General features: G+C 38.7%; 3 protein-coding genes across 3 annotated transcripts; 2 read left to right on the forward strand and 1 right to left on the reverse strand.

Annotated features, from left to right (window-relative positions):
• Window positions 1–3,512: 3,512 nt before the first annotated feature.
• LOC115228072 (leucine-rich repeat and death domain-containing protein 1-like) lies at window positions 3,513–5,171 on the forward strand. Its single transcript, XM_029798744.1, has 3 exons — window positions 3,513–3,524; window positions 3,627–4,567; window positions 4,976–5,171. Exons 1-3 carry the CDS (start codon window positions 3,513–3,515, stop codon window positions 5,169–5,171), a joined length of 1,149 nt encoding a protein of 382 aa, XP_029654604.1.
• Window positions 4,803–5,837, forward strand: LOC115228073 (plant intracellular Ras-group-related LRR protein 4-like). The gene has a single exon (XM_029798745.2). The coding sequence runs from the start codon at window positions 5,202–5,204 to the stop codon at window positions 5,835–5,837; it is 636 nt and encodes a 211-aa protein (XP_029654605.2). The 5' UTR covers window positions 4,803–5,201.
• Window positions 5,838–14,953: 9,116 nt separating this feature from the next.
• Window positions 14,954–15,376, reverse strand: LOC115228074 (ribonuclease P protein subunit p30-like). Its single transcript, XM_029798746.1, has one exon. It carries the CDS (start codon window positions 15,374–15,376, stop codon window positions 14,954–14,956), a length of 423 nt encoding a protein of 140 aa, XP_029654606.1.
• Between the last annotated feature and the right edge of the window lie 9,071 nt (window positions 15,377–24,447).

The following is a 24,447-nucleotide window of genomic DNA, read 5'->3' on the forward strand; positions in this document are numbered from 1 at the left end:
ATGCTATGATCGGAGGCCGATTGATGGATGCAAACAATCTGGACGAAATCAGAAAGAGGGCAAGACGAAGGAAGGGATGGAAGGAACTAACGACAAGAATAGTTAAAAACATTGCACAAGCGAAACCATAAACTTTGTTTACTGGCAACGCGAACGTGCATTAACTAACTAACTAATTTATAACAAGGATATCGAGTAAATGAAAAATGGATATCGACTAATGATAATTTCATGATATTTAAAAGGCAACTCCTGTGGCCAATTCGGCAGCCTCAATAACCCGTTTCTCCATTTCCAGGTCCCCCGCAAATCTCGATTTCCTCCCCAAACACAATTGTCGAAATATTGACCAGAAATTCCCTCCAAATGAGGGTCAGAAGTCACATACAACACAGTCTGCGCTCCCTCTTGAGTCGTCTACACAATCAAAAAACTCAAAAACCTTCCCAAACAACCAAAAAAAACTCTTGAAAAAAATTTTGAACGGAAAAGTCGAATAAAACCCACTGAAAATCGTCCCAGGGTGAAGAGCATTAAATGTGACAGTCCCCTCCGAGTATTTCCTGGCCAAATATTGACACAAATAGATTTGACAGAGTTTACTATTCCCATAAGACTTGAATACGTCCAATTCCTTCCCTCCCAACAACCTTTCATTGATCTTGCCGGATATTTCATGTGCCCACGAACTGACAAACACAACCCGGGCACCCTCAGTCAGTCTGTCCATCAGCAGGTTAGTGAGAAGAAAGGGGGAGAAATAATTGACTTGCATGACTGTCTCCAGGCAGTCCACTGTCTCCTTGTATGATAACACTGTTTAATGAGCATATTTGAGAACAGGACAGTCCTGCGTTGTGGACGAGGGCGGATATGCTTGATTCGGACTCGTGGAGCTGCTCTGAGAACTGTCTTACTGAGTCAAATGAGGCCAGATCGAGTTCCATCACGTGAATGTTTGGGTTGCCAGTTATGTCTGTGAGTTCTTTGGCTGCGACTTGTGCTTTGGTGATATTTCGACAGGCTAAGATTACATGTGCTCTTCGTTCGGCCAGTCCTTTTGAGACTTCATAGCCAATTCCTGAGATTAGAGTGAAATTGGAATACCCGAGGCTCCCCCAGTCACCACAATTGTTTTCCCGCTCAAATCCTCCTTCGTTGGGCACTTCCGAGTAATCACTTTCTGAATTATGCAGTAAGATGAGTAGAGAGTGACAATGAGAACAAGTAGGACAACCACAACGTTAAACATCTAATTTTTTATTTATTTATTAAATCACCAAGACCACGCTAAAAACCGAACATAGGTCACGTGATCCCGATGCACTCAACCAGGGACCTCATCCTCGCTCGGTGATCTTTCCACGACCCCACACAAGATCGCACAGGGCGGCAGGCCGTTTATGGAGTAGCATTCGCTGACGGGCCCAGGTTCAGCTTGATGAAGTCCTTCAGAGAAGTTAGACCGGGGGGTTGTGACCAACGATCGGTCAATCTGAGGGCCCTTTGTTGGGCCTCCTCGATTCGCCTCCTGTTGGACCACGATAGCCGCGGACCCCATGATCCGCAAACGTAAGCAATACAAGGTTCGAAGTACTGGCGGTAAATATTCGCCAGTACCGGGTGCGACCCGTTTTTCCATATTCCGGATAGTGCTCGTACTGACTCCTGAAGTAGGGTACGGATATATTATTTAGCTTTAAGTCGACTGACGTCCTTCCCAATCTTTTGTCCGAGGTGAAGAGGGACGTGGCGGACATTCTGAGGCTGCCCTTAGTTGACATTCCGTGTCAGCTTTCTCCTCACTAGGTATCGATATACCATGCCTCTCTTCAGCCTGCATGCTCTCCAATGTCTTCCTCAGAACCACTGTCTGAATATATGATTTTACTCTTTCTTCCAGCTTGAGGACATCAAGATGACCCTTGAAAAATCTTGAGACAATTCCATCCCAGGTCATTACAACAGGGATTACTTTCACTTTTGCATGATGAATTGCTTCAAGTTCATTTGCCAATAAATCATATTTGTGGAACTTCTCAACTTCGACCTGCTTGAGGCAATTTTGCGAAGTAATCCCAGCTTCGATAAGAGTAATTGTATTCCTCATTTTGTCATGAACAAATATATCAGGTTTGTTATTCGCTACAGCTGTATCCGTACTAATCGTAGTATCCACACGAATCTCCACAAATTCATTGCTAACAACAGATTGAACTGAGTGTGTCTTTAGTTTCTTAGTTTTCCTTATTCCACATTGACGACAGAGATGTAAGTGAATACATCTGACTACTTCGTTATGCCGTCTAAGATATGAGCTATTCAGCATTCTCCCGCACCTAGTTGCAAGGTGATCAACTGTTTTTCTTGCCGAGTTACAATGCGTGCACTTATTTTCTTCATTATCAAAAAACATGTTGCGGTCCTGAAGTAGACAGTCTCCCTTCAGTCATGGGGGAATGATTTCCATTAACCAACCATTCAGAAGATTATTTTTAATTATTATTTTAATATGATATTGTACAATCTATATCCAGAATAAAAAACCCGACGTTTTTATTTATGACAAATCGACAAATACAATCACAGATGGGTCTGCCCATCACTGTAGTAAACGTGGGCTCTAAAAGAGGAGTTTGATGTAACAATGTAAATTAAATTACAAAACAGAAATTCAAAATAACTTTAAAATATGTAAATCTGACAACTCAATAATTTTCTAATTAAATGCTGTCCAATGTTTTCTTAGCGGCGGACACAAGAGAAACCTTAGGCACTTAAGTCCTTATTGAAACGCAGAGTGCTATAAAATAATTTTCTATGAAAGCCTATTTATGACAATTTTTCTTTTATCTCCAGTTTTTTCAAAATTTAAATAAGGTGTATTTTGGATACGATACTGTCAAAGACCAATGGAAATCTTTGTATCTATTTGAAAGCATCACTCTCAAAAAAATTTTTTACCAACACCCCAATGTGTAGTGATCTAGTTAATGTTTTGGAGTGATTCCTAAAATATAAGTTTTGAAAGTCCCTGCTCACTATGTGCACGTGGACCAAGAAAGCATGTAGTGGGATTGTTATTAAATCGCAATCATTTTTGATTTTAGTTGACATATAAAGTTCTGTACAAGTCAATTTGGTTAAAAAATGTCTTCACTTTTGGAAAGAATTTTTAGTAGAACCTCAGACTACAGCATTGCGAATAAAGACAGGCAGACAGGTAAATCCTTCGATATATTGTAGTAGTTAGGTTTGATCGGTTGCATAGCAAAAAATGTCAGTATCCATGCGACGTTAAATAAAATGCTAAAATTTAAATAAATTTGAATTGTGTGATGGCAACTGTGACTGAAAACAAATCCAAATCCGGGACATCTCGTCCGAGTACTTCTGGAAATAAGGGTAAATCCAAACCAGCCCCTCCAACGGGTCCAGGAAGCAAAATAAAGTAATCATTCTGTGATTGTAGCGTAGAGCACTGCCCCCCGCATTGGCAGTTCACATTAAACATGCCACTGAGGGTAAAAGACGTGTTTTCATTAAATACGCCTCTCAAAAAATAAAAGCAATCCCCCCAGAAATACTAAAAAACGAAGAGGCTGGGAATCTTTTTTAACCCCCAGGTTTGCGACTACGCCACAGAACTGGACATTTCAAACAACAAATTCAAAAAAATACCAAAAGACATAAACTCGTTGTATACAATGCAAAAAATAGACGCCAAATACAATCAGTTGGGGGCGATCCCTGGGACCCTATTTCGTCTCAAGGAGTTGCGACAAGTCGACTTGTCCTCCAATTTGATTAAAAAAATCCCGCCAACACTCCCCAAAGCCACTGGATTGCTCGATTTTGATTTAAGGGAAAATAAAATCAGAGCTCTTCCTGCAGCCATCAACAAAGCCAAATCCATCCTTCGCTTTGACGTCTCGAATAACATTATCAAGACATTCCGTAAACAAGCATATGAACTAACGGGGTCACTTGACATTTCACGGAATCGTCTCAACGGACTTCCTCCAATCGGAGCAAAGCAAAAGGCGACGTTGAAAAAACTGGATGCTTCATACAACACCATTTCTAAACTTCCTCAGACGATTGACCGAGTCTCCTTTCTACGTCGACTGGACCTCTCAAACAACAACATCACCCATGTCCCCGAATCCTTCGGAAATCTGCGTTATTTGAACTATTTAGACATGTCAAATAACGACATTGAAGAGATTCCGAATTCAATTTGTCAGCTGAAATATAACCTTGTTGAATTATACTTGTCTAACAACAAAATTTCAAAATTCCCCAAAGATATCGACGAATACAAAAAATTACGAGTCCTTGATTTGTCAGCAAACCAACTGGTCAAAATACCTCGGAAATTTGCCATGAACCAGTCAATAAAACACGTGAATCTCTCAAAAAACCAACTGGAGGACATTTCCCCAGTCACTGATTCTCTCTTAATCCACTTTCTGGACATTTCAGAGAACTGCATCCCGGAAATACCCGAAACAATCAAAAACCTGGTTTACTTGGAAACACTGCTGGCCTCGCACAACCAAATAAGGTGAGAAAAGTAAGTTGTACTGCAGAGAACTCCCAGATGAGCTACAACAACTCAGTCGGCTTAACAAACTGAATATCGCCCACAACCAGATTGAGGCACTACCCGAAAACCTGGGACATCTTCAACTGATAAATTATCTGGACATTAGCAATAATCCAATCACCAGACTCTCCGAAAATATTTTTAACGTTGGAGGACTGTTTCTAGTTTAGATCAAGTCCCTCGAATACTTTTATCTCAACAACCTTGAATTACAAGTCATTCCAAAGTCGATTCAGTCATTTTCCAATTTGAGGGATTTTCATTTGTGCAATAACAAAGTGGAAACGTGCCACATTCCACAAAATGTCAAAAGTCTAAAAATATCACACAACCCATTAAAGTGAACTTGGACAGTCAAATTTCCAGGTCTGTCTCCGATGATCCCCGGAACTCATTTTTCACTTTATTGAACAAACGTGAGTTGTTTGTGTCCCTAACCGTCCTGGAACTGGTCAGCCTAAACATGGACGAACTCCCAAAGGCCATTCCCAACCTCCGACTGTTGGAAGAACTGTACTTTGACGACAACAACGTGACACAATTCCCGGAGGTTGACAGTTAAAATAATTCCCAGAACTTTGATAAATTACAAATGATGCGGATTCTCTGCGCTTCGAAGAACAAACTCTGTTTTTTGCCATCAAATATGCACAAACTGAGGAATTTGGAGAAACTCGATTTGTCACAAAATTCTTTAACCAAATTTGACGAGAGTCTGACCACTTTTGAATATTTGGAATATCTCGACCTATCGGAAAATGAAATCCAGAGTTTACCACAGACGTTTGGTTCTCTCAAATTGTTGACATATTTAAATCTATCAAAAAATAACATCGAATCCTTCCCAAGTGAGGATATCCAAATTCTCGGCTCAGTCAAAAAATTGGACATTTCTGAAAACAGAATTGGAGAGTTGCCAGCAAATCTTCCTTACCTTTACCGAATGGTCGAGTTGAGGGCTTCTTTCAACTATTTGGAAGGCCTGCCTCCAGCAATTAATTTGATGAAGGGACTTGAAATTTTGCTGGTCGACGAGAATTATATTGTCACCCTCTCAGAAAACATCTGCAAGACTCCGAATTTAAAAATCCTCGACGTTTCGAACAACAAAATAAAGCAGTGGCCCAAAGCCTTTGAAAATTTGAAAAAGAAATGCAATTGTATCACCGGCCATCAGACTTCCAATAAACGTAAAAGCACTAGTCCCAAGGAACCTTCGAATAATTAATTAATCATTAATTGCTAACATTAATAAATATAATTAATAAATTATGGGTTGGGAGTCTAGTGGTGCACATGGACTTGACATAAACTCACATTTGTTTAATTCCGAGGAATATTTATCCACCATTTTGGCAGTAAAACTTCCAAATCACCATTTAGACAAGTTCTCTTTCAGAAATTAGCCAAATTCAATACAAGACAAACAAGCATCTCAGAGAATTGGAGATAAAAATGCAGAATTTGGTCTACGACAACTACAACAAGTTCGTTTCTGCCACAAACGCAGTCAAAAACGTATTCCTCCACTAAAACCCACCAGATGAAGGCAGGCTTCAACGAAATGATTCCCGAGATATCCCAAATGAGTGTCTGTCTCGACTCCATCACCCACCAGACTGGCCACATCCACGAATCAATCTCTTCTGGACGGGAAAAACTCCTGGCTTGTTACAACAATCAAACTTCCCTAAGAAGACTTCAATTGCTTCTCAATTTGCCCACTAAACTGAGACACTGGGCTAGTCAGGGGGACTACCATACTGCTGTGGAGTACGTCCTTTCTTCAATTTGTAGATTTTATATTCAGACAAGGCGATTCTACCAGGCACATTCAGCCAATGATACTCTCGCAGTGGCCAGCAAACAGACTGATTTGGTTATAACAGAAATTGCCATTGCTCTCCGTGAATTTGTCACTGGGGGATACAAGGATGACTGCAGTGCACGTGATTTGCATAGTACAGTCCTCTTACTTATCAAACTGGGATATTCAGCATTAGAATTGGGAAGGGAATTCATATCTGGGTAGTGTTCTCTCTCATTTATAGTACTAAACTAACATTTGATCAACAGTTGACGGAGTTGGCAGACGTTTTTCGATTTCCTGAGGTAATGTGGTTATTTCTACTGGAAGTGTATTGAGACATTTTTTAGTACTGACTGTGTCACGTTTATTCACAACCTTTCAGTGGCTTCTTCCACATTTGAGAACGTTTTTGAACAATTTTTTGAGTTTAGTGTATTTCGGAGTATTTAGAAGTGAGAATTTCGGTCAAATGAGGAAGGAAATGTGTGAAATGAATAATCATGTTGTCGGTGACTTGGTTTCACTTATTGGGCAATCCATTCGACGGTGGGGAGGTTAAATAACGTGGATAGTGAGGACATTGATGACAAACAGGCGATGGATTTGTTAGTGCCTGTTTTGCGACGTCTGTTCTCTCTCAATCTTGTCATGTCTGGGCATTTCCAACTGTACAAATGTGATGATTATGTTAGTGACACTGATTCGATATTTGTACATATTCTGCGTGCTCGAATATCTCTTCATGTTAAAGAATTGACTGAAAATATAGAAAGTAATCATTCTGCTTACCCAAGTCGTGTATCCTTCCACATTGGAAGTGTCTCCCAAGACTATAATCCGGTTTGTGCGTGATGTGTCCACCAAAATCTCTTTTCTATTAATTAAGGCTCGTTCTTCTTTGAACGTATTTGTTTTTTGACATTTAGAGGTGTATTTTAAGTCTGATCTTGTCCCTGTGACATTGACTATTGAAGAAGAGGAGTTGGACGTTGGATTTGTGCTGTCGTTTATCAGATCAATATCTCAAAGAGAATTTAAGAAGGAAATGAGTGGTGACTTGCAGACTGATCTCACAAATACGTCGGCCTTGATCGTGCATGCTAAACTCTGCACTGTTTTGGCTGATGAAACAATAAACGAGATTGTACTGTCCCCATTACTACTTAGATTCCCTCCACCAGGCCAGGCCTTGTCCAATCCACCATATCTCACTTGAGGAAGACTAGTTCTATTACACTCGGCTTGTATGCTCAATTCCTGGGCTGTCGGTTTTCGAAGGTTTGTCTGATTTGGTCATTTAAGCTACTAATGGGGACTTTAGACTGCCCAAGTGAGGACAAAGTCAGTTCGGAGATGATGGAGATATGTGGGTGTTTTCGAAGTATATCTGAATTATTGGGAGTCTGTTTCCCCCCTTCAGATCGGACAAACAGCGAGTCAAGTCTCGTGTCCGCCAGTCGAAGGTGGCGTCCTGATGTGGTCAGGAATGACTCGAAAAGTCTGTTAAAAAATATTCAACTCCTTTTTGCTGAACGGGCCGAGTTTTACTGTCCATTGGAAGGTGATGCAACTCTTATTTTGAATGGAATTACCAAAATATTTCTCAAAGTTGGTTCTTTTTAGTATTTCTAGAACTTTGTGGAAAGTATTCGACTTTGCAGGCTTTCTGGAAAGATTGTGAGACAAATTCAGTTGGACGTTCATTACTGTAGTCAGTTGTCGATTGTTTTTCCACTGAGTTTGTTTTTGTGTGTATTTTTAGGGTTTTGATGTTATTTGACGAGGTTATGAACAGTGCATTGTCACAGTGTTGGGGGAGTTGTGAATTAAGAGATTTGCCGGTTGGGGATTTGAGGTTATTCTTAGAGTATTGACACGATTCTTCATCATTTGCACTAATATATAATTATTTTTTTAAGCACACATGGCTTGCCAAGTGGGTCTTGTTGTTGGTCTTAGATTGGATATTTTCTATGTTAGTCATATAAAACGATGATCGAGGAGGTTGTTTGGTCGCTCGGTTGAGTACGTGATTTATTATTTGAAAGTTTCTGATAAGTGAGAACAGGAAGGCAGTCTTGAATGAATCCATCGTTTACAAACTTAATATGTCTAGTCAGCTTCTCTAGATTAGGTTCTTTCGTTTTCCTCCACCATCTTTTGTGTTTCATCTCTCACTAATGAGGATATTTTGGCTGTACTTTTGATGTTAAGTTTATTTTGAAAGGATTAGTGCTATCTGTTCCTACTTAATTTATACTATCTTCCATAGAGTGGGGCTAAAAAGTCATGGAAGGCTTGCATATTTTGACTAAATTCATTAATTCAACTCGAAAATAAGATTAAATACTGTAGTTAAAAAAGAAATTAGAATATATAAGACGCTTTAAATTAATTGTTCAAAAGACTTGAGTTATTTATACTGCAATAATTAGCGATTTTTCGTAAAAGTCATTTTATAGAAGGAAAAAAGTCATTGAACAAAATCAAATGAATATTGCATTGCTCTTGCTAGTATTGCTGCTTTCAATCTTTTTTGTACGGATAAATAAGCTTCTGACATTCAAATAGAGTAATATTTTTTCATTTTCATAGCAAATTTTTTTTCAATTCGTGAATGTTTTTCGATTTCCTTAAACCAAATTTAATATTTAAAATTTTTATAATGTTTTTGATTGGATTGAGATCTGGTGATTGACTTGGCCATTCCAAAACATTTATTTTGTTCCTTAGTAACTATTCGCCGGAATCCCCTCCCTGCTTGAACCCACTGGGATCGATCGGGGGGACGGAAAAAGGCCTGACGGATAACTGTGTTTCCTTTCAACAGGGGAAGCCTCTCACCTGGGATGCCACGTGTGTGGACTCTTTCTCGCCTCAGAACCTGCTGATGTCGGGCTCCGCTCCTGGATCTATTGTCACAACCGCGGAATGCAAAAAGATGCGAAGTACTCCTCACTTACGGAGAAGTTCCAATTCCTTCCATTCGCGGTTGAGACTCCGGTTCCTTGGGCAGTAAGGCAATCAGCTTCGTTCAGGAGATCGGGTCCCGCATGTCTGCCATCACAGGCGACGCCCGCGAATCGAGATGGTTTTTCGAGCGGATATCCCTTGCGATAGTACGCTCTAACTCTTTCTCGATCGCGTCGGCTTCCCGCCCTTGAAGCTTTTAATTAATTAACTTGTAGTTATTGGTTGGTTTGTCAAAAAAAAACTATTCAACAGTTATTTTTTCTTATGTTTTGGGTCGCTGTCATGTGAAATGTCCATTGTTGTGTCAAATTTAATTTAGCGACCAAGATTTCGCAATATTTAAGCGAATTCATTATTCCATCTATTACAAATACAGTAGATTTTATTTCTAACGAAAATTCGAATTTATTTATTTTTACACATAAAATCAGTTATTAAAAGTTTTTTTCCTTTTTTATATTTTGCATTACAGTTCGTAATTTATCCATAATTGGTATATTTGAAGGTGAATTTTGTAGAATAAACTTTTCCATGGTCTCAATTGCACACATTGCATCACAAAAACCAACTTTCTCTATATCCTCATCATTTTTATTCTCTTGATTCTTATCTTCAAAGGAATCAATTGTTCGCAAAAATTCTTCATCATTATTGTTGCAAATTTTATAGGTACAATTTTTATTATCATCAGAAACCGGAGAGTCCTTCTTAATAGTACACCTTTTTGATATCTTGCTTTTACGTTGCTTTACCAATATAAAATAAAAATACTTTCTTAACTGTAATAATTTTCCATGTAAATATTTAGCTGCTGTCGAATAATGGATAGAAATTCCAGTTTCATTAAATAGTCTCGCACAAATTTCACTTAGAGTGATGACAGGATTTTCCTCAACATAGTTTATCATTCTCGATATTTCAGTGTCTGTGATTTTTGACCATCTGAATCCTCCACGTTTTATTAGGTTGTGAAGCATTTCGTATCCATTTATAAGCTGTATTTCGCTTAACTCCATTCGAATCCGCCACAATATGCCAATCTGCATCCTCATTTTGATAAGCAGATATAATTCTCATTTTGGCTTCCAAATTTGTTTTATTATATGTTTTACTAACACGAGAAGAAGTATTCATAGTTTTATCAAAAGTATTCATTCCGAACGGACAAAATCCATTTATATTTTTTTAGATACGTAATTTTGACATTAACATATTTGAAATTCACAACAATGACTTTTGACATCTCAGTTCGGATATAAAAAACCACAGTAATGACCTTTGACATCTCAGTTCGGATATTAGAAACACAGTAATGACCTTTGACATCTCAGTTCGGATATTAAAAACCACAGTAATGACCTTGAATCTCAGTTCGGATATTAGAAACCACAGTAATGACTTTTGACATCTCAGTTCGGATATTAAAAACCACAGTAATGACTTTTGACATCTCAGTTCGGATATTAGAAACCACAGTAATGACCTTTGACATCTCAGTTCGGATATTAAAAACACAGTAATGACCTTTGACATCTCAGTTCGGATATTAGAAACCACAGTAATGACCTTTGACATCTCAGTTCGGATATTAAAAACCACAGTAATGACCTTTGACATCTCAGTTCGGATATCGTAAAGAAAGAAAAAAGTAAGCAATTGGGTGGCTAAGGGAATTGTCGAGGGCCTGAGGGTCAGCTCAACGATGCCGCGCTGCGTATTGAGTGGCAGTTTCCGCGGAGCACAGCAACCGAGATTCGCTGGAACAGCCAGCTCGTCTCCCTCCGGTCGTTTGTTTTTGTGGAGATTTTTCTACCAATGGCGGTGAGGAGTTGAGTCGCAGCCTTTCCGACGATTCCAGAGTTTCGAAGGCGAGGGGGGCAAACTCAAAAGCGTCCGAAATACACCGGTATTTCGTCATCTTTGTCTCTTCAGCCAGCGCACTGGCGGAACCCGGGTTTGCGACAGTCCTGGGAAGCATTGTCGCCGAAAAAGAGTCGACACACGTGGCATCCCAAACCAGGGACTTGCCTTCCCTAAAAGGAAAGGTCGTCATCCCGTCGGGACGCTTGCCGTCGCTCCGGGAAAGGCCGACTGGCTCTAGGGTGGAAGGGAAACCAGCCGACTCTAGAGCCCTCCTCACAACGTCATTCAGATGAGTGTGACGGGGAATTCTCCCGGCACTCTTCCCAGTTCGGATATTAGAAACCACAATAATGACGTTTGACATCTCAGTTCTGATATTAGAAACCACAGTAATGACCTTGACATCTCAGTTCGGATATTAGAAACAACAATAATGATACAAAATCCGAAAAATACCAGGGCTTGTTAGACGGCTGACGTTTGACATCTCAGTTCGGATATTAGAAACAACAATAATGATGTTTGACATCTCAGTTCGAATATTGGAAACCACAATAATGACGTTTGACGTCTCAGTCCGGATATTAGAAACCACAACAATGACTTTTGACGTCTCAGTCCGGATATTTGACAGCAAAAAGGTGTAAAGTCATCCGGAGTGTCCTGCTTTGCCACTTGCTAAATGCTTTTTCAAAGCATTTCGTTACTGTTGTTCTTTTTAATTTCATCCCAGCTTCAATTATCAATTGTATTGCATCAACTTGAAATTCCTGAGTTTTTTTTATCTTTTAGATCATAGGATGACATTTAAATAAAAAGTCAGCATGGCTTTAATATAAAAATACAGGATTGACCAATTTCTCATTACCTGATATAATACGGTATTTTATTCCAAATTAATTCTTAAAAGAATTGCCATTTTTACAATTTTTATGCCATTTGTTGTAGCATTCCATTTGTAATAGTATTCCGAATGACCTTTTATGCTGAATACATTCATAAGAGGCATATAAATTAAAAAAACTTTACGGAAATTTTGTTAGATTCTTATTTTCGGAATAGGATTCATTGATTATGATTTTGTTTATTGTTTCTATTGGCATGTTTTATACTTTACTCCATTGAAATTTTGTAATGCTTAAAATTTTTTTATAGTTAAAAACTTCGAGCTTTCTTTAAAAACATTATGTTTTTCGATTGTTTTTGCGTTATTCTTACGTGAACAAATGAGTCAAAGGTCGAAAACTCGTTTTCGTTAAAAATTGATTTTCTTCCGATTTGATTAAAATAATTTTCGTTGAATTAAAAAACGTACTGTAATTCACCGACGCCTGTTGATGAAAAACAGCCCCACAGCATGATACTTCCTCCCCAGTGCTTTATGGTAGGTATGGTGCATTTTTGGTTATACGTCTGATTGGATTTAGATGCTCCCTGAGGGTTTCGAATACGCCTGAATTGCGAGATTCAAGAGAGTTAGTGAACCACATAACGCCACGTTGATATAAGTTCAGTCCGAAAAGTTTTATTTTTAATTCATCCGACCATAAAATATTGTTTATGAATTCATTTTCTTTATTTAAAAGATATTTGGCATATTTAAGTCGTGCAGAAATGTTTATTTTCTTTGATAATGGAACACGACGGGTCCTTCGTTTATTGATACCTTCAGTGCGTAGTGTATAAGTAATTGTATGAATGGATACTAATGCCAATTCTTTTCAAGTACAGTGCACGACAAAAGTAACCGGACAAGCCAAAATTTTCCATTATTTTAAGTCATTTTAAAACTTTTTTTCACATAAATCACCCTTTGTACATTAATTTACACGAAAAACAATTTTTTACATTTTTAATTTAATCTTTATTCAATTGTACATTAAATTTAAAGCATAAATAATTACGAGGTGCGACAAAAGAAACCGGACAGTTAAAAATAATCAAAAATTAGTATCTAGAATTGCCTCTTTTGGCATTATACACTGCGTAGCTTCTATCCTTCATTGATAAAATTAGTTTTTGTATGAACTCTATCGGGATTGATCTCCAAATTTGGATAATTTCCTCTTTTAGGTCATTGTGACATGTTGGGGTTTTTTCACCTATTTTTTCTTTTCATATATGCCCAGACGTGCTCAATGGGATGAGATCAGGTGACTGGGCGGGCCATGAAATAACTTTGATTCGGCTTGTCCGGTTACTTTTGTCGTGCACTGTAATTCTTAGTTTTGTACGGACTATTCTTTTCATTAATGAGCAAGAACGTTGAGTTATTTTCTTTGCACCACCTGATCCAGATCGATTAATGGTAGTTTCGTCTTGTTTCCATTAGGTAATATTCCAACAGTACTCTTTGGTAATATCTGCAATTTAGAAATCTTTTCATAACTTTTACCTCTTTGGTATGCAGTTACAACTTGTTGTTTTAGGTCCAAATAATGCTCTTTTCTTGTCGCCATGAGTATTTTAATAACGAGCGAAAATGAAAGTGTATTTATACTAATCAGAATCTATGAAACAAAGCCTCCCTCCGGTCATTCGTCTTCAAGGTAATTTTATCATCGAGCATACGCAACAACCTCTCGGCCTCCTTATCGACCACGACAGTGGTCTCAAAAGCAAAAGAGACAAATTGGTAAGTGTCAGTAAGGAGTACGTATTTCGATCTCTTTCTCTACTCCGCAAGTGCGCAAGCGTATCCTGGAGAACATGCTATCTAGAGCAACAGCGTCACGGAAAAAGATTTACCGTCCAAAACGATTGACCTACCTCCCCTGAAAGGAACGTAGTCATCCCGTCAGGACGTTTCCGTCGTTTCGAAGGAATCCAACCGGTTCCAAAGGGACGGGAATCTGGCGGAATCCAAAACCCTCTTCATGACATCATTGAGAAATGCATGGCGCGGTAAACGGCCAGCACTCCTCTTACATAACAGTGTGTGTAACCCGCTTTGTGAGATCATCGAACCACACCGACAACGGTGCGGATGGCACATGTCCAATCCCAGTCGCAAACAAAAGCTGATACGGACGGTTTTGTCCCCCAACGGCAGACAATCAGACATCAGTAAGAGAGCAAATCAGAATCGATTAATCAATTTTATTGAAATTACGACTAATCAATCATTTCGAAAGAAAAAGAAGCGAAATAAAGATAATCATTTATATCTTATTGCGGAAAAAATTCATATTTCTTTGATAGTCCCATCACTTTTTCCCATATATAATTTGACATTCAATTAAAGTGGAGTTTCAATGATAATTATTTGAAATTCGTGAAAATAATTAATACATTAATTCTAAAATTTGAATGACAAATAATTCCATTGATAAAAAGAGATTAAAAATAATACACGATTTCATTATAAAAGCTATCAAAAATGGTAATCATTCTAAAACATGTCATTAAAAAAAGATAGGCGTCCACAACTTATTTTCCCCATTGTATATTCACGTTTAAGTTCTCGGATTTTAATTTTCATTTAGACGTATTACTCTTTTAAAACATACTAAATTAGATGGAATGAATCTAGTTTTAAAGTAATGCGACGTCTGTTTTTCCTTGTATTTCTAAACTCACTCCTCCTTCGAGGTTCACCATATACAAAATTTAAATCTTAGAAATACAAGAAAAACGATTAAACGGTTCAAAATACAATAAAAATTTACTTAGAACTATGAAAACTAACAAAGTATAAGTTATTCAATTTTTAGTCTTTTGCTCTGACTGATATGCTCGTCTGATGGACTATCCTGTTCAATCAACGAATATTGATAAGATTTAGTTCTCTTCCACACATCAAGTTGATCAGAATGAACACCAATCACAACACCAAGAACAGTTTTCCTTGAAAATGCGTGTTTAAGAACTTGTTTGGGATTTTCGGAAATGCATATTTTACTTTTAGACTTTGAAATCCGGAAGATTTGAGCCATATTCCGCACATCCAAAGGAGATCTGACATCAAAGCATTTCTCTGCACACGAACCAAAGACAATTCCCTTTCCAGACACAGCCAAAACAAGACTCAGAGAACTGGCCAGAATATTGACACGTTGTGAGGGATCTCGAATTGCCCCAGAATAGCATATTTCAACACAAACTCCCCTTTGAACAGACATTTTAAGCTATTTTATACACGATAAGACAACCTGCTTGCTTGCTGCTTGAAATGAAAGTCTCTGCTGGAAATCGAAGCAAATCAAATCAAAATTGTCATGTGCCCCGACCTGATGTGAATATTAATACCAACCTTCTCGAGGACTTGGTCATTGAGGGGAAGGATGGAGACAATATCGTACTTGTTGTAGTTGGATAATTTAGAAATGGTGGCTAATTGGTTTGGATTTTGGACTTTGATGGTAATTCGTGAAAGTATTTTGATTTTTCCTTCAAATGACTGAATGACTGGGTGATTCATTGTCTCCTCGGGGCACTAATATAATATATATAATAGGATACTGGAATTATGTCCTTTTCTCCCTTTCCGAGTTTCTGGTTAGTTTTGCTCAAGTCAACACATCTGTTCACAGCAATTGTGTGATAGTCTAAAAATATCAATGTTTCGATTGTCTTTTTTAGATCTGTAAAGTTTGTTAAAACTATGTTGAAATCCATCAACAAGATAACGTTTTATTTATAGACAAAATTGATATGATTATTTATTCAATAAATGCGTGTTTTTTTAAATAACTATAATAGAAAAAATAAATAATATTAAAAAAATATTTTGAAAAAAATTAACTCAATCAACGGACATTAAATCCTAATTCTGGCCATACCCAATAAAATATTCACAAACAAAAAACTAATAAAAAAACAAAGTCCAATCCTAAAAAGTTTTTTTAAACATCCGAAAACGTAGACAAACAAAGTCTCCTCTCCCATAAAAGTCCTTCACTCAAACCCATCTCGGAGGCTACCAATCACCAACACAAAATACAGGCCCTGATCGCCTCCTTGCATTTAATAACCAAATTCCGTGGACATTCCCCAATCGCATCCCCACATCGAATGGCTGCTGGCAGAACGTCAGCACTCTTATAAACCTCGCAAACAAGTCCTGTCGAGTAATCTCCCACATTTACCACACTCCTTTGCCTTTTTAGCTGAGATGGGTTCCCCAGTGAGGACCATTTCCATTGCCTGATATTTCCCTACTGCTCTTGGAAGATTTTGGGTTCCTCCACCGCCAGGACATGTCCCCAATTTGATTTCTGGTTGGCCGAACTGTGCGTTCTCAGAAGCATAAATAATATCGCAGGACATGGCCACCTCACAGCCACCACCCAACTATTAAACTGACATATTTCTTAAGACCACAAATCCATGGACTGCTGCTATTATTGGCAAACGAAATTTATCAAGACAAGTCCAATTGCCGAATGTATTATTTGAATAACTGGCTGGATATGTCCGATCCAACATTTCAGGAATGTCGGCTCCGGCTAATTGTGAGTGAATAATACACACCCGCGAATGCCCTGTGAGACCCAGTTAGGATTACGGACTTGATTTGCTCATTTCTCTCAAAGGACTGCAGGCAGGCCTCGATTTCCAACATTATTTGGTCACAGAGGGAGTTAAAAGCTCGTGGTCTATTCATTTTTATGAGTCCTATATTTTTGTTTATTCCTACTATATCTGTGATTATCAATTTGTCTATTCAATTATTATATTTATGTTACTTTGATTGCATAAATGTCTGCAAATTATATTACAAACACCACTCATAACAACAAATCACTATAATCAAATATAATATTTAAAATTTAAAATCAATTAATTAAAAAATTTGATTCAGGAATTATTGGTTGATGTGGTGAGCACGTGGACAGACCCAAGAGATAACCGGAATCGGATCAGACTACTGAATAAAGTCATAAAACAGTCTGCAAAGGACAAACGGTACTGGAGGGCTGAAAAGTTCGCCAGAAGATTAAATGCGGAGGTCCCACTAACAAAAGTATGGGCATTTTAAAAAGATTCACAAACCCGGAGAGATTTAAATCGGGTGAGGATAATGCGGCTCTCTTCATCAACAAATTGATAAAGTTGTACGCTGGGATCAGTAACATCCCGCACAGGAAATATGATGGACTACGTTTGAAGTTGTTGAAACCTTGAAGATGTCGGGACTTGATAATCCTCACCCATGACGAGGTGTCTCAGGCTATCAGAAATTTAAGAAGCACTGGCTCTTGTGGACCTGATGGAATTCCTACTATTCTGGTAAAAAACCTAGGACAGGTGGCAATATCAGCTCTTTGTCAAATTTACAACTTTTCTATAAACAACATTGTGGAAAATGGCACACATTCGTCCTATTCTGAAACCAGGGAGACCAAAAGACAACCCATATCTCTCCTCTGTGTCCTATCCAAAGTTCTGGAAAAATTTATTCTCAACCACATCAAACAATATCTCCCGGATTTGGATTTTCAACATGGATTTAAATGTGATAAATCAACCACTTTGACGAACTTCATCTCATGTGGACTATCTGCCAAATCGTATAACTTAAAAACAGTTATGTGCCCAGTGGATATCCATAAGGATTTTTACTCCGTTTCCAGGAAAATACTGACCAGGAAAATATACAGTGAATTTCACCCAAAGCTGAAAAAGTGGCTAGCTAACTTCCTCAGCGGCCGAAGAGGTAGGATTCAACAAAACAATACAAGATCGATGTCACGATATTTTCCAAACTGAGTCCCTCAAGGCTCAGCCCTTTCGTCAGCTCTTTTTAACTTATTCTTATTGGACCTTCCGCTGCCAAACGACAAACACTCAATCTGAGTCGTGAGGTTAACACGGCAAGTTCAAAACTGTACTATTTCCACAATCTCGAAAGTTGGCTTTCGATAGATCGACGAGTCCTGAAAAATCAGTCACTACGCTTCTGACTTCAGCAAGGAAATTTGGGGAAATGGTGGTGAACTTATATCTAAACAACATGGAAATCCCTTTTAAAAAATCCCAGAAAATCCTCGGCGTGACATGAGATAGTCATATGTGTTTCTCCCAACAATTTGAAAATGTTACTACTAGCTGCATGAAGAAACTGAACATTTTAAAAGTGTTCCTCCGAAAATGCAAATATTGGATCACAGCATCCCCACACGCCAATCAATCTACCGGCAATACATCGAACCCTTCATTAGTTATGCTTGTGGGGCGTTGGGAGGGTTAGTCAGTGAAACGAACCGTGAAAAAATCGAAAAAACTCAAGAAAGATTTCGGGAAGCACTACAAAGACAGAATTAACATCTATCCATCCCCTCATTCAAAGAAATCCTGGGATTCAAAGAAAGCATGGGCCTACAGGTCCCAAAACTCCACCAACGCGCCCTCATAGAAATTGTGTCGGGACTAGGGTGCAGCACCGGGCAAAGATGAGAACCCTCCTCAGAGAAGCCGGGATCACCTGATTAACTAGTTCTATGTTTTGGACGGTGATCTTGGTTCTAATAATAATAAAAAATTTGATTCAGGAATAATTGGTTGATGTGATACCTCCCACCTCCCAATTCTAATAGACGGAAAAACCTACAAAAAAACAAATGCAGGCCAAAAGAACTCAAAGAATAATAAAAATCACTCAGCAACAGTAATTTGGTCAAGTTTTTTAGTAACAGCGTGGGCAATCATCTCCGAAATATAATCACTGATAATCTCACTAATCTAAAACAACTCAAATAAAACAGAAAACAGCAAATTCCGCAGAAATATCGTAAGCCATGTCAACCGCAGTGTCAAAAACAGGCATTTTATGTCTAGTAAGTGCAATAATGCAATTCCGAACTCGGGCAATGTCACTAAATTGTTCAGAAACAATCTAAAAATAAGCAAAAGCACAAACAGCAGAGTTTTCCTGAGCAGGAAACAGCCAAATATTGCCGTTATTACCAAAAACGACACTCACAGCACATGTGAGAGTACAAAAGTGTGATTTACAGCGTCTAACCAAAGAAGGGGATATTTTGACCAACACTCCCAGATGGAGCTTCCATTAGTGGAGAAAGCCAACCTTGCCATATCTGTTACTCCGTGAGTGTAGTTGGATACAGCCGTCGGTGGGGACTGTCCGCACTTCCGCACTGATTAGGTCACCTTCGTTGAGGTACGTCTTCATCAGTTTTTCGTCCTCAAAAGACTTAATTCTCTACTCACTAAGCAAGCAGGCAATCACCGAGTCCCCACTGGGCAGAATCACTGCCGACAGTGGCAGGATTGCGTCTTGACGGGAATTTATGTTGACTCTCCACTTCCTGAGGCCCACCCCGACGATTCGACCGACAACCACGTCCCCCACTTCCCCCATGTATCTGGTCTTTAGTGGGATGACTCGGGCTAGTTGATTCACGTAGTTCACTACTCCAGCAATTGTGGCCTTTATTTCGCCCTTGTTGTCTCGGACTGTGCCGTGGCCACTTTTGGTTAGTTTGGTTGTTTATACTGCATGTACATTGGGTTGGTCACGATTGTGTCTCCGGGCACTACTATTCCACTCACACTGCTTTCTGTTTTTTCTTTTTTGGTTCTATTTTTTAATGAATAGATAATCGTGGACATGCCACACAAACTACTCGATATATTAAATTTATTTAATAATAAATAAATCATCACTTAATCTCAATAAATAATATTCCTCAACTTTAAATTAGTCATAAATAGAGGGTCGGCTTCCCTATTGAAAAAAACAAATTGATATAAATGTTTAAATTTTTTTTTTGGAAGATTAAAAAATATATTAAGAGTATGAGAAATCGTCAAAAAAAACTAGCTATTATGTACTGGCTCGCAGGATTGAAAGACAATTCCCGCGTAAAACAGCCTGCGAGATCCTCTGAATAAGGAATATAAATTCCCTCGGATCTCTGGAGCGGTAGGTGCACAGGCGGCCAAGTTTCTTGAGATGAGCAAGCGTCTTGGCCCCAAAAACACAGGAAGTTTCGACGGCAATTGCCCAAAAGCAAAATCGATCGCGTAAATCGTCGTATTTCGTTAGTTTTGTGAATTCGGCCATCTCAGCCGACGAACCGGGTCGACAAGCCGTAGCATTTAAGGCACCCTTGGCGAAAGAGTCAGAACAGGTGACGTCCCACACGAGCTGCTTCCCGGATTCAAAAGCGAAAAGCGTACAGCCGTCTGGACGTTTTGCATCTTCAAGAACAAGGCCCGTCGGTTCCAGAATAGAGGGGAAACCAGCTCTTTCCAGAGCTTTGTGAATTAGATTGTTGATTTCGGTGTGCCGAGGGAATCGGCCGGGGCTCATTCGACAAGACAGAGGATGTAACCCAAAGGCGTCAACTTTATCTCCACAACGACATGGGTGAGGTCTGCAGACAGGGAGTTCAAGGCGATTACAGATACCCAAGCGGAGTGAATCCCTATCGAGGACAGTACATTCAGCCAGGAGCCTGAGTATGGCTGACAGGCGGAACGGAAACAAGCCAGTCTGTGTTGGTCGAGGAGTGGTTCCAAGTCAGTTGAAGATCGACGGCAAAGAATTTTGTCCCAGTCTCGCTGAGAAAAGACATCGGAAGGGACTTCAGAGAAATTGCGTTTCCAAAGAGCAAGGGCCGAATCAATATCCGAGTCCAACGATGATTCAGTAGTTTTTTCCAGAATTTTTTGGACAAGAAGATATAATCCAGACGCCGAAGAAAGAAAGGCAGGAAGGGCCAAATCAATACTGGAACGGAGGCCCCGTGACTCACAGGAAGTTTAGCCTGACACCAGGCAATATCGTCGAAATGCACATTGATAATTTTCTCCGCAGACCTCCGAACCAATGAATCATAAGATTCCAGCACTTGTGTGGCATAAAAACAAGGTGAGCTCCTCAGTATATAAACGATTTTTGGGATCAAAAGATAGTTCTTGAAAATGTAGAATGAAGGATGAGGATCAATGGCAGAAAGTTTTTCACAAAGAGATGCTATAAGATTTTTTTTGGCAAGGAGGATTCGTGTAGCTGAGTCGGCGAGAATCGGTGACCCCAGAATTTCCAGATCAGACAGAGGTGTCTGTCTCAACTCAGGAAGGAGTCCGCAAAAAAGAGAGAAGGAGTTCTTAAACAGGGATGGCTCAACAGAGAGATTGACAATCTCGGACTTGCTGGAATTAATAACCAGACCAATGTCGGATAAAGCCGGAATTAGACTGGCTAAGTCCTTTAGCAAAACATCAGGCGGACCGCCAAGGGTGCAATCGTCGAGATACCAAAGATTAAGGGGTGATTCGTTAACGCGGGCAATGGCATCCACGGCAAGAGCGAACAGTAATGGGCCCAAAGGATCCCCCTGTTGGACGCCACAGGACGAAGAAATGAAAGAACCACCGGCGATTAAAAGTGATGGAAGCGAGTACGAAAGCGATATAAAGGGAAGCAAGTGTGGAACACGGTCTTGGCAGACCTCCAACATATGACCACGGTCCAGAGAATTGAAAGCATTAGTTACATCCAGTTTCAATAAGGCAAGGGAAATATTGGAACGAGTAGAACCGTGAATAAAACAACGACAGGCATGGACAGAAGACTCGCAACCGCCAGGAACACCCACACCCAACTGAATGGGCTGCAGTTGCTCGCCAATAGAAGGAATAACTGACTTACAACAGACTTTCGCTTTGCCGCTTAGGAATAAATTGCACAAGTTAGTGCAAGAATGTTTAAATTAGACAAAACTCAATCCGATAGAATAATTAACAAAGAACGGGAAAATTGCGAAGAAATGTGAACTAGTCATTGAGCAAAGGAAATGAATAATGAGAAATGCCCCCATCTCTACTCAGCATGGAAACGACGACAGAATCCCCAACTTCTATAAGTCGATGTGAAGCAGCTCTAAATATATTCTGACAACAGGCATTAATCTCATCAACACTCATATCCACATCTTCACTTCTGGTCACCTTTTCAGTACCAGAAATGTTGTGTTTGCCCACCTGAAATCCTCACTGACGGAATACCAGATTAGCCAAAAGAGGAGTCATAATAGCAGCCCCCATTCCACTGGCCGAGTAAATAACCTTTTCAATGCAGCCGACTGGGTCGTAGTCGTAGACACACGCACTTCCTGCCATCCAACCACCACCAACAACCTTCGTTGTCAAATCCGGCCACCACAGGGAAGGCGTAGTAAGGAAAGAACCTCTTGCTGTACAACTTCATGGCCAAACGATGGGAGAATGAATCACATGTTAAGGGCAGACTGGAGTCCTCGTCATATCTCTACCCAATTACTCACCACACAACCTCCACGATCAATTTCATCTCCTTGACCAAGGTGGTGGCATCCCCCTGATATCCACATGTGGTCATTAGTATATTTTTATTACTATTTAGTCATTAAGGGCTATACATTTGGTGGTTTCTGTTCATTTCCCGAGAGAGAATTTGGTATCCGGACGTAAGACGAGTGTCAGATGCGAGTACAACGTAATTTTTGGTAGCAATACCAATGACTGAACTAACATGTTATTCACATGAGGAAAATACCCCCCGTTAAATTCGTAGGGGTTCCATTGCTCCTCTTTTGATGTCAAAATTGAACTTATCATCACTAGAGCTATAACGTTCTATAATTATTATTTAAATTGCAAAAATGAATTTTATTGATATATTAGATATAATTTGAATGCTTTTTAATATTTTACAGAAAATAAGTTTTTTAAACAATTTATTATAGGATCATACGTGGATTAAAAATGTCAAAAACAATGTTATAAATAAATTGATTATTGGAAATAGGAGATCAATGCGGTTATCACTGTGCCCAATATTAATCCGAATAATTCTATAGAAAAAAGAATTATTCCAATTTTTGTAGAACTATTATCTTTAAGCAAACTGAGTCTGTTTTTTTTGACTTGTTGTGTCTGGGCAGTCAAATAATATGAGAACCATTCCATTAATCGAAACGTTGAGAAATACTCCAGCAACAAAAGCCAGGCCCCAATTAAGTATTCCTGTAATATTCCCAAAAATAATCCCAACAAAGAACCCAAAATAAAAAAATGCTACTGAAATAAAATTGAGAATTAAAATCTTCTTTTTAGAAAACTCCATGCTCAGGAAAATAGAAATATCACCTAAATTGTAACGAAAAACACGTGCCAATTTCGTGAGTAAATTCTTCAAAGAATATTATAATGCTTAAACTAAGACCAAATACAATGCTGGTCGAATAAGCAATGCTCAAAGAGAATCCGTCCATAAATTTATGAATGCTGTCCCCAACAATCATAGAAACGACCAACGAGTTGTCAATTGGTTCTTGTTCCTTTTATACTTTAATAAGAATTACAAATTGAATCGGTTCTTGACATTTATAATTCGAATAAAAGTCGGAAATAGAACTGAATATATATATTAACAAGTTTCCGATCTGCATCACTATGCCTTTCCAAAGAATTGTTTTTTTAGGTTCGTCGATTGCGAAAATCTGCGACTTTAAGTGACAATCGGACAACCTCAGGTATCAAAAATAGGAGAGTGGCACTACTAGTCGCCCCAATAGACAGTGTTATGAAAAACAGGAGCATATATTTGTATAATGAATATTTGCTTATAAACACAAATGAAATCCCGAAAGCAGATAATAACGAGAATACTAATAAAGTCAGCAGCCCACACATCCACACTGAATTTAAAATCATCAAAAATACCTAATCGTTTGCTTGGCAATTTATGGTTTGATGGATTTTCGTTGTTGGCGGGTGATTTGTTCAAAACCATGTGGCTGTTTATCCCAATGAACAGAAGGGGCAAGTAATACATTTATCAAATTCACGAATGCTTTATTATTATTTGAGTTTGATTGATTTTATCAAAATTCCGAGAACTTTTGATATTTAGGTTAATGGGAAAATGGGAAATTATAAGTCAATTTTTGATGATCCTTCGATTCGATGGAGGATTTTATCACGTTCAACTTGAATTTTAACGAGCATTATTTTTAGAAGTTGGTTTTTCATTCGGGAATATATATTATTACTTTAAAATTCTGTTATCTCAGTTGTTTCAAATAACTTTCACGTAGGTTTCTAGAATTATTTAAAAAGGATTTTTAAAGGATATTCTATTTGTTTAATTGTACTATTTTCACCCTTTTATTACTCGAATTGACATTTACCATTAAAGATAACTTTAATTATCAATAATTGAATTGTATAAAATAATTTT

Source organism: Octopus sinensis, unplaced genomic scaffold, assembly GCF_006345805.1.
Source record: "Octopus sinensis unplaced genomic scaffold, ASM634580v1 Contig09277, whole genome shotgun sequence".
Taxonomy (NCBI): domain Eukaryota; kingdom Metazoa; phylum Mollusca; class Cephalopoda; order Octopoda; family Octopodidae; genus Octopus; species Octopus sinensis.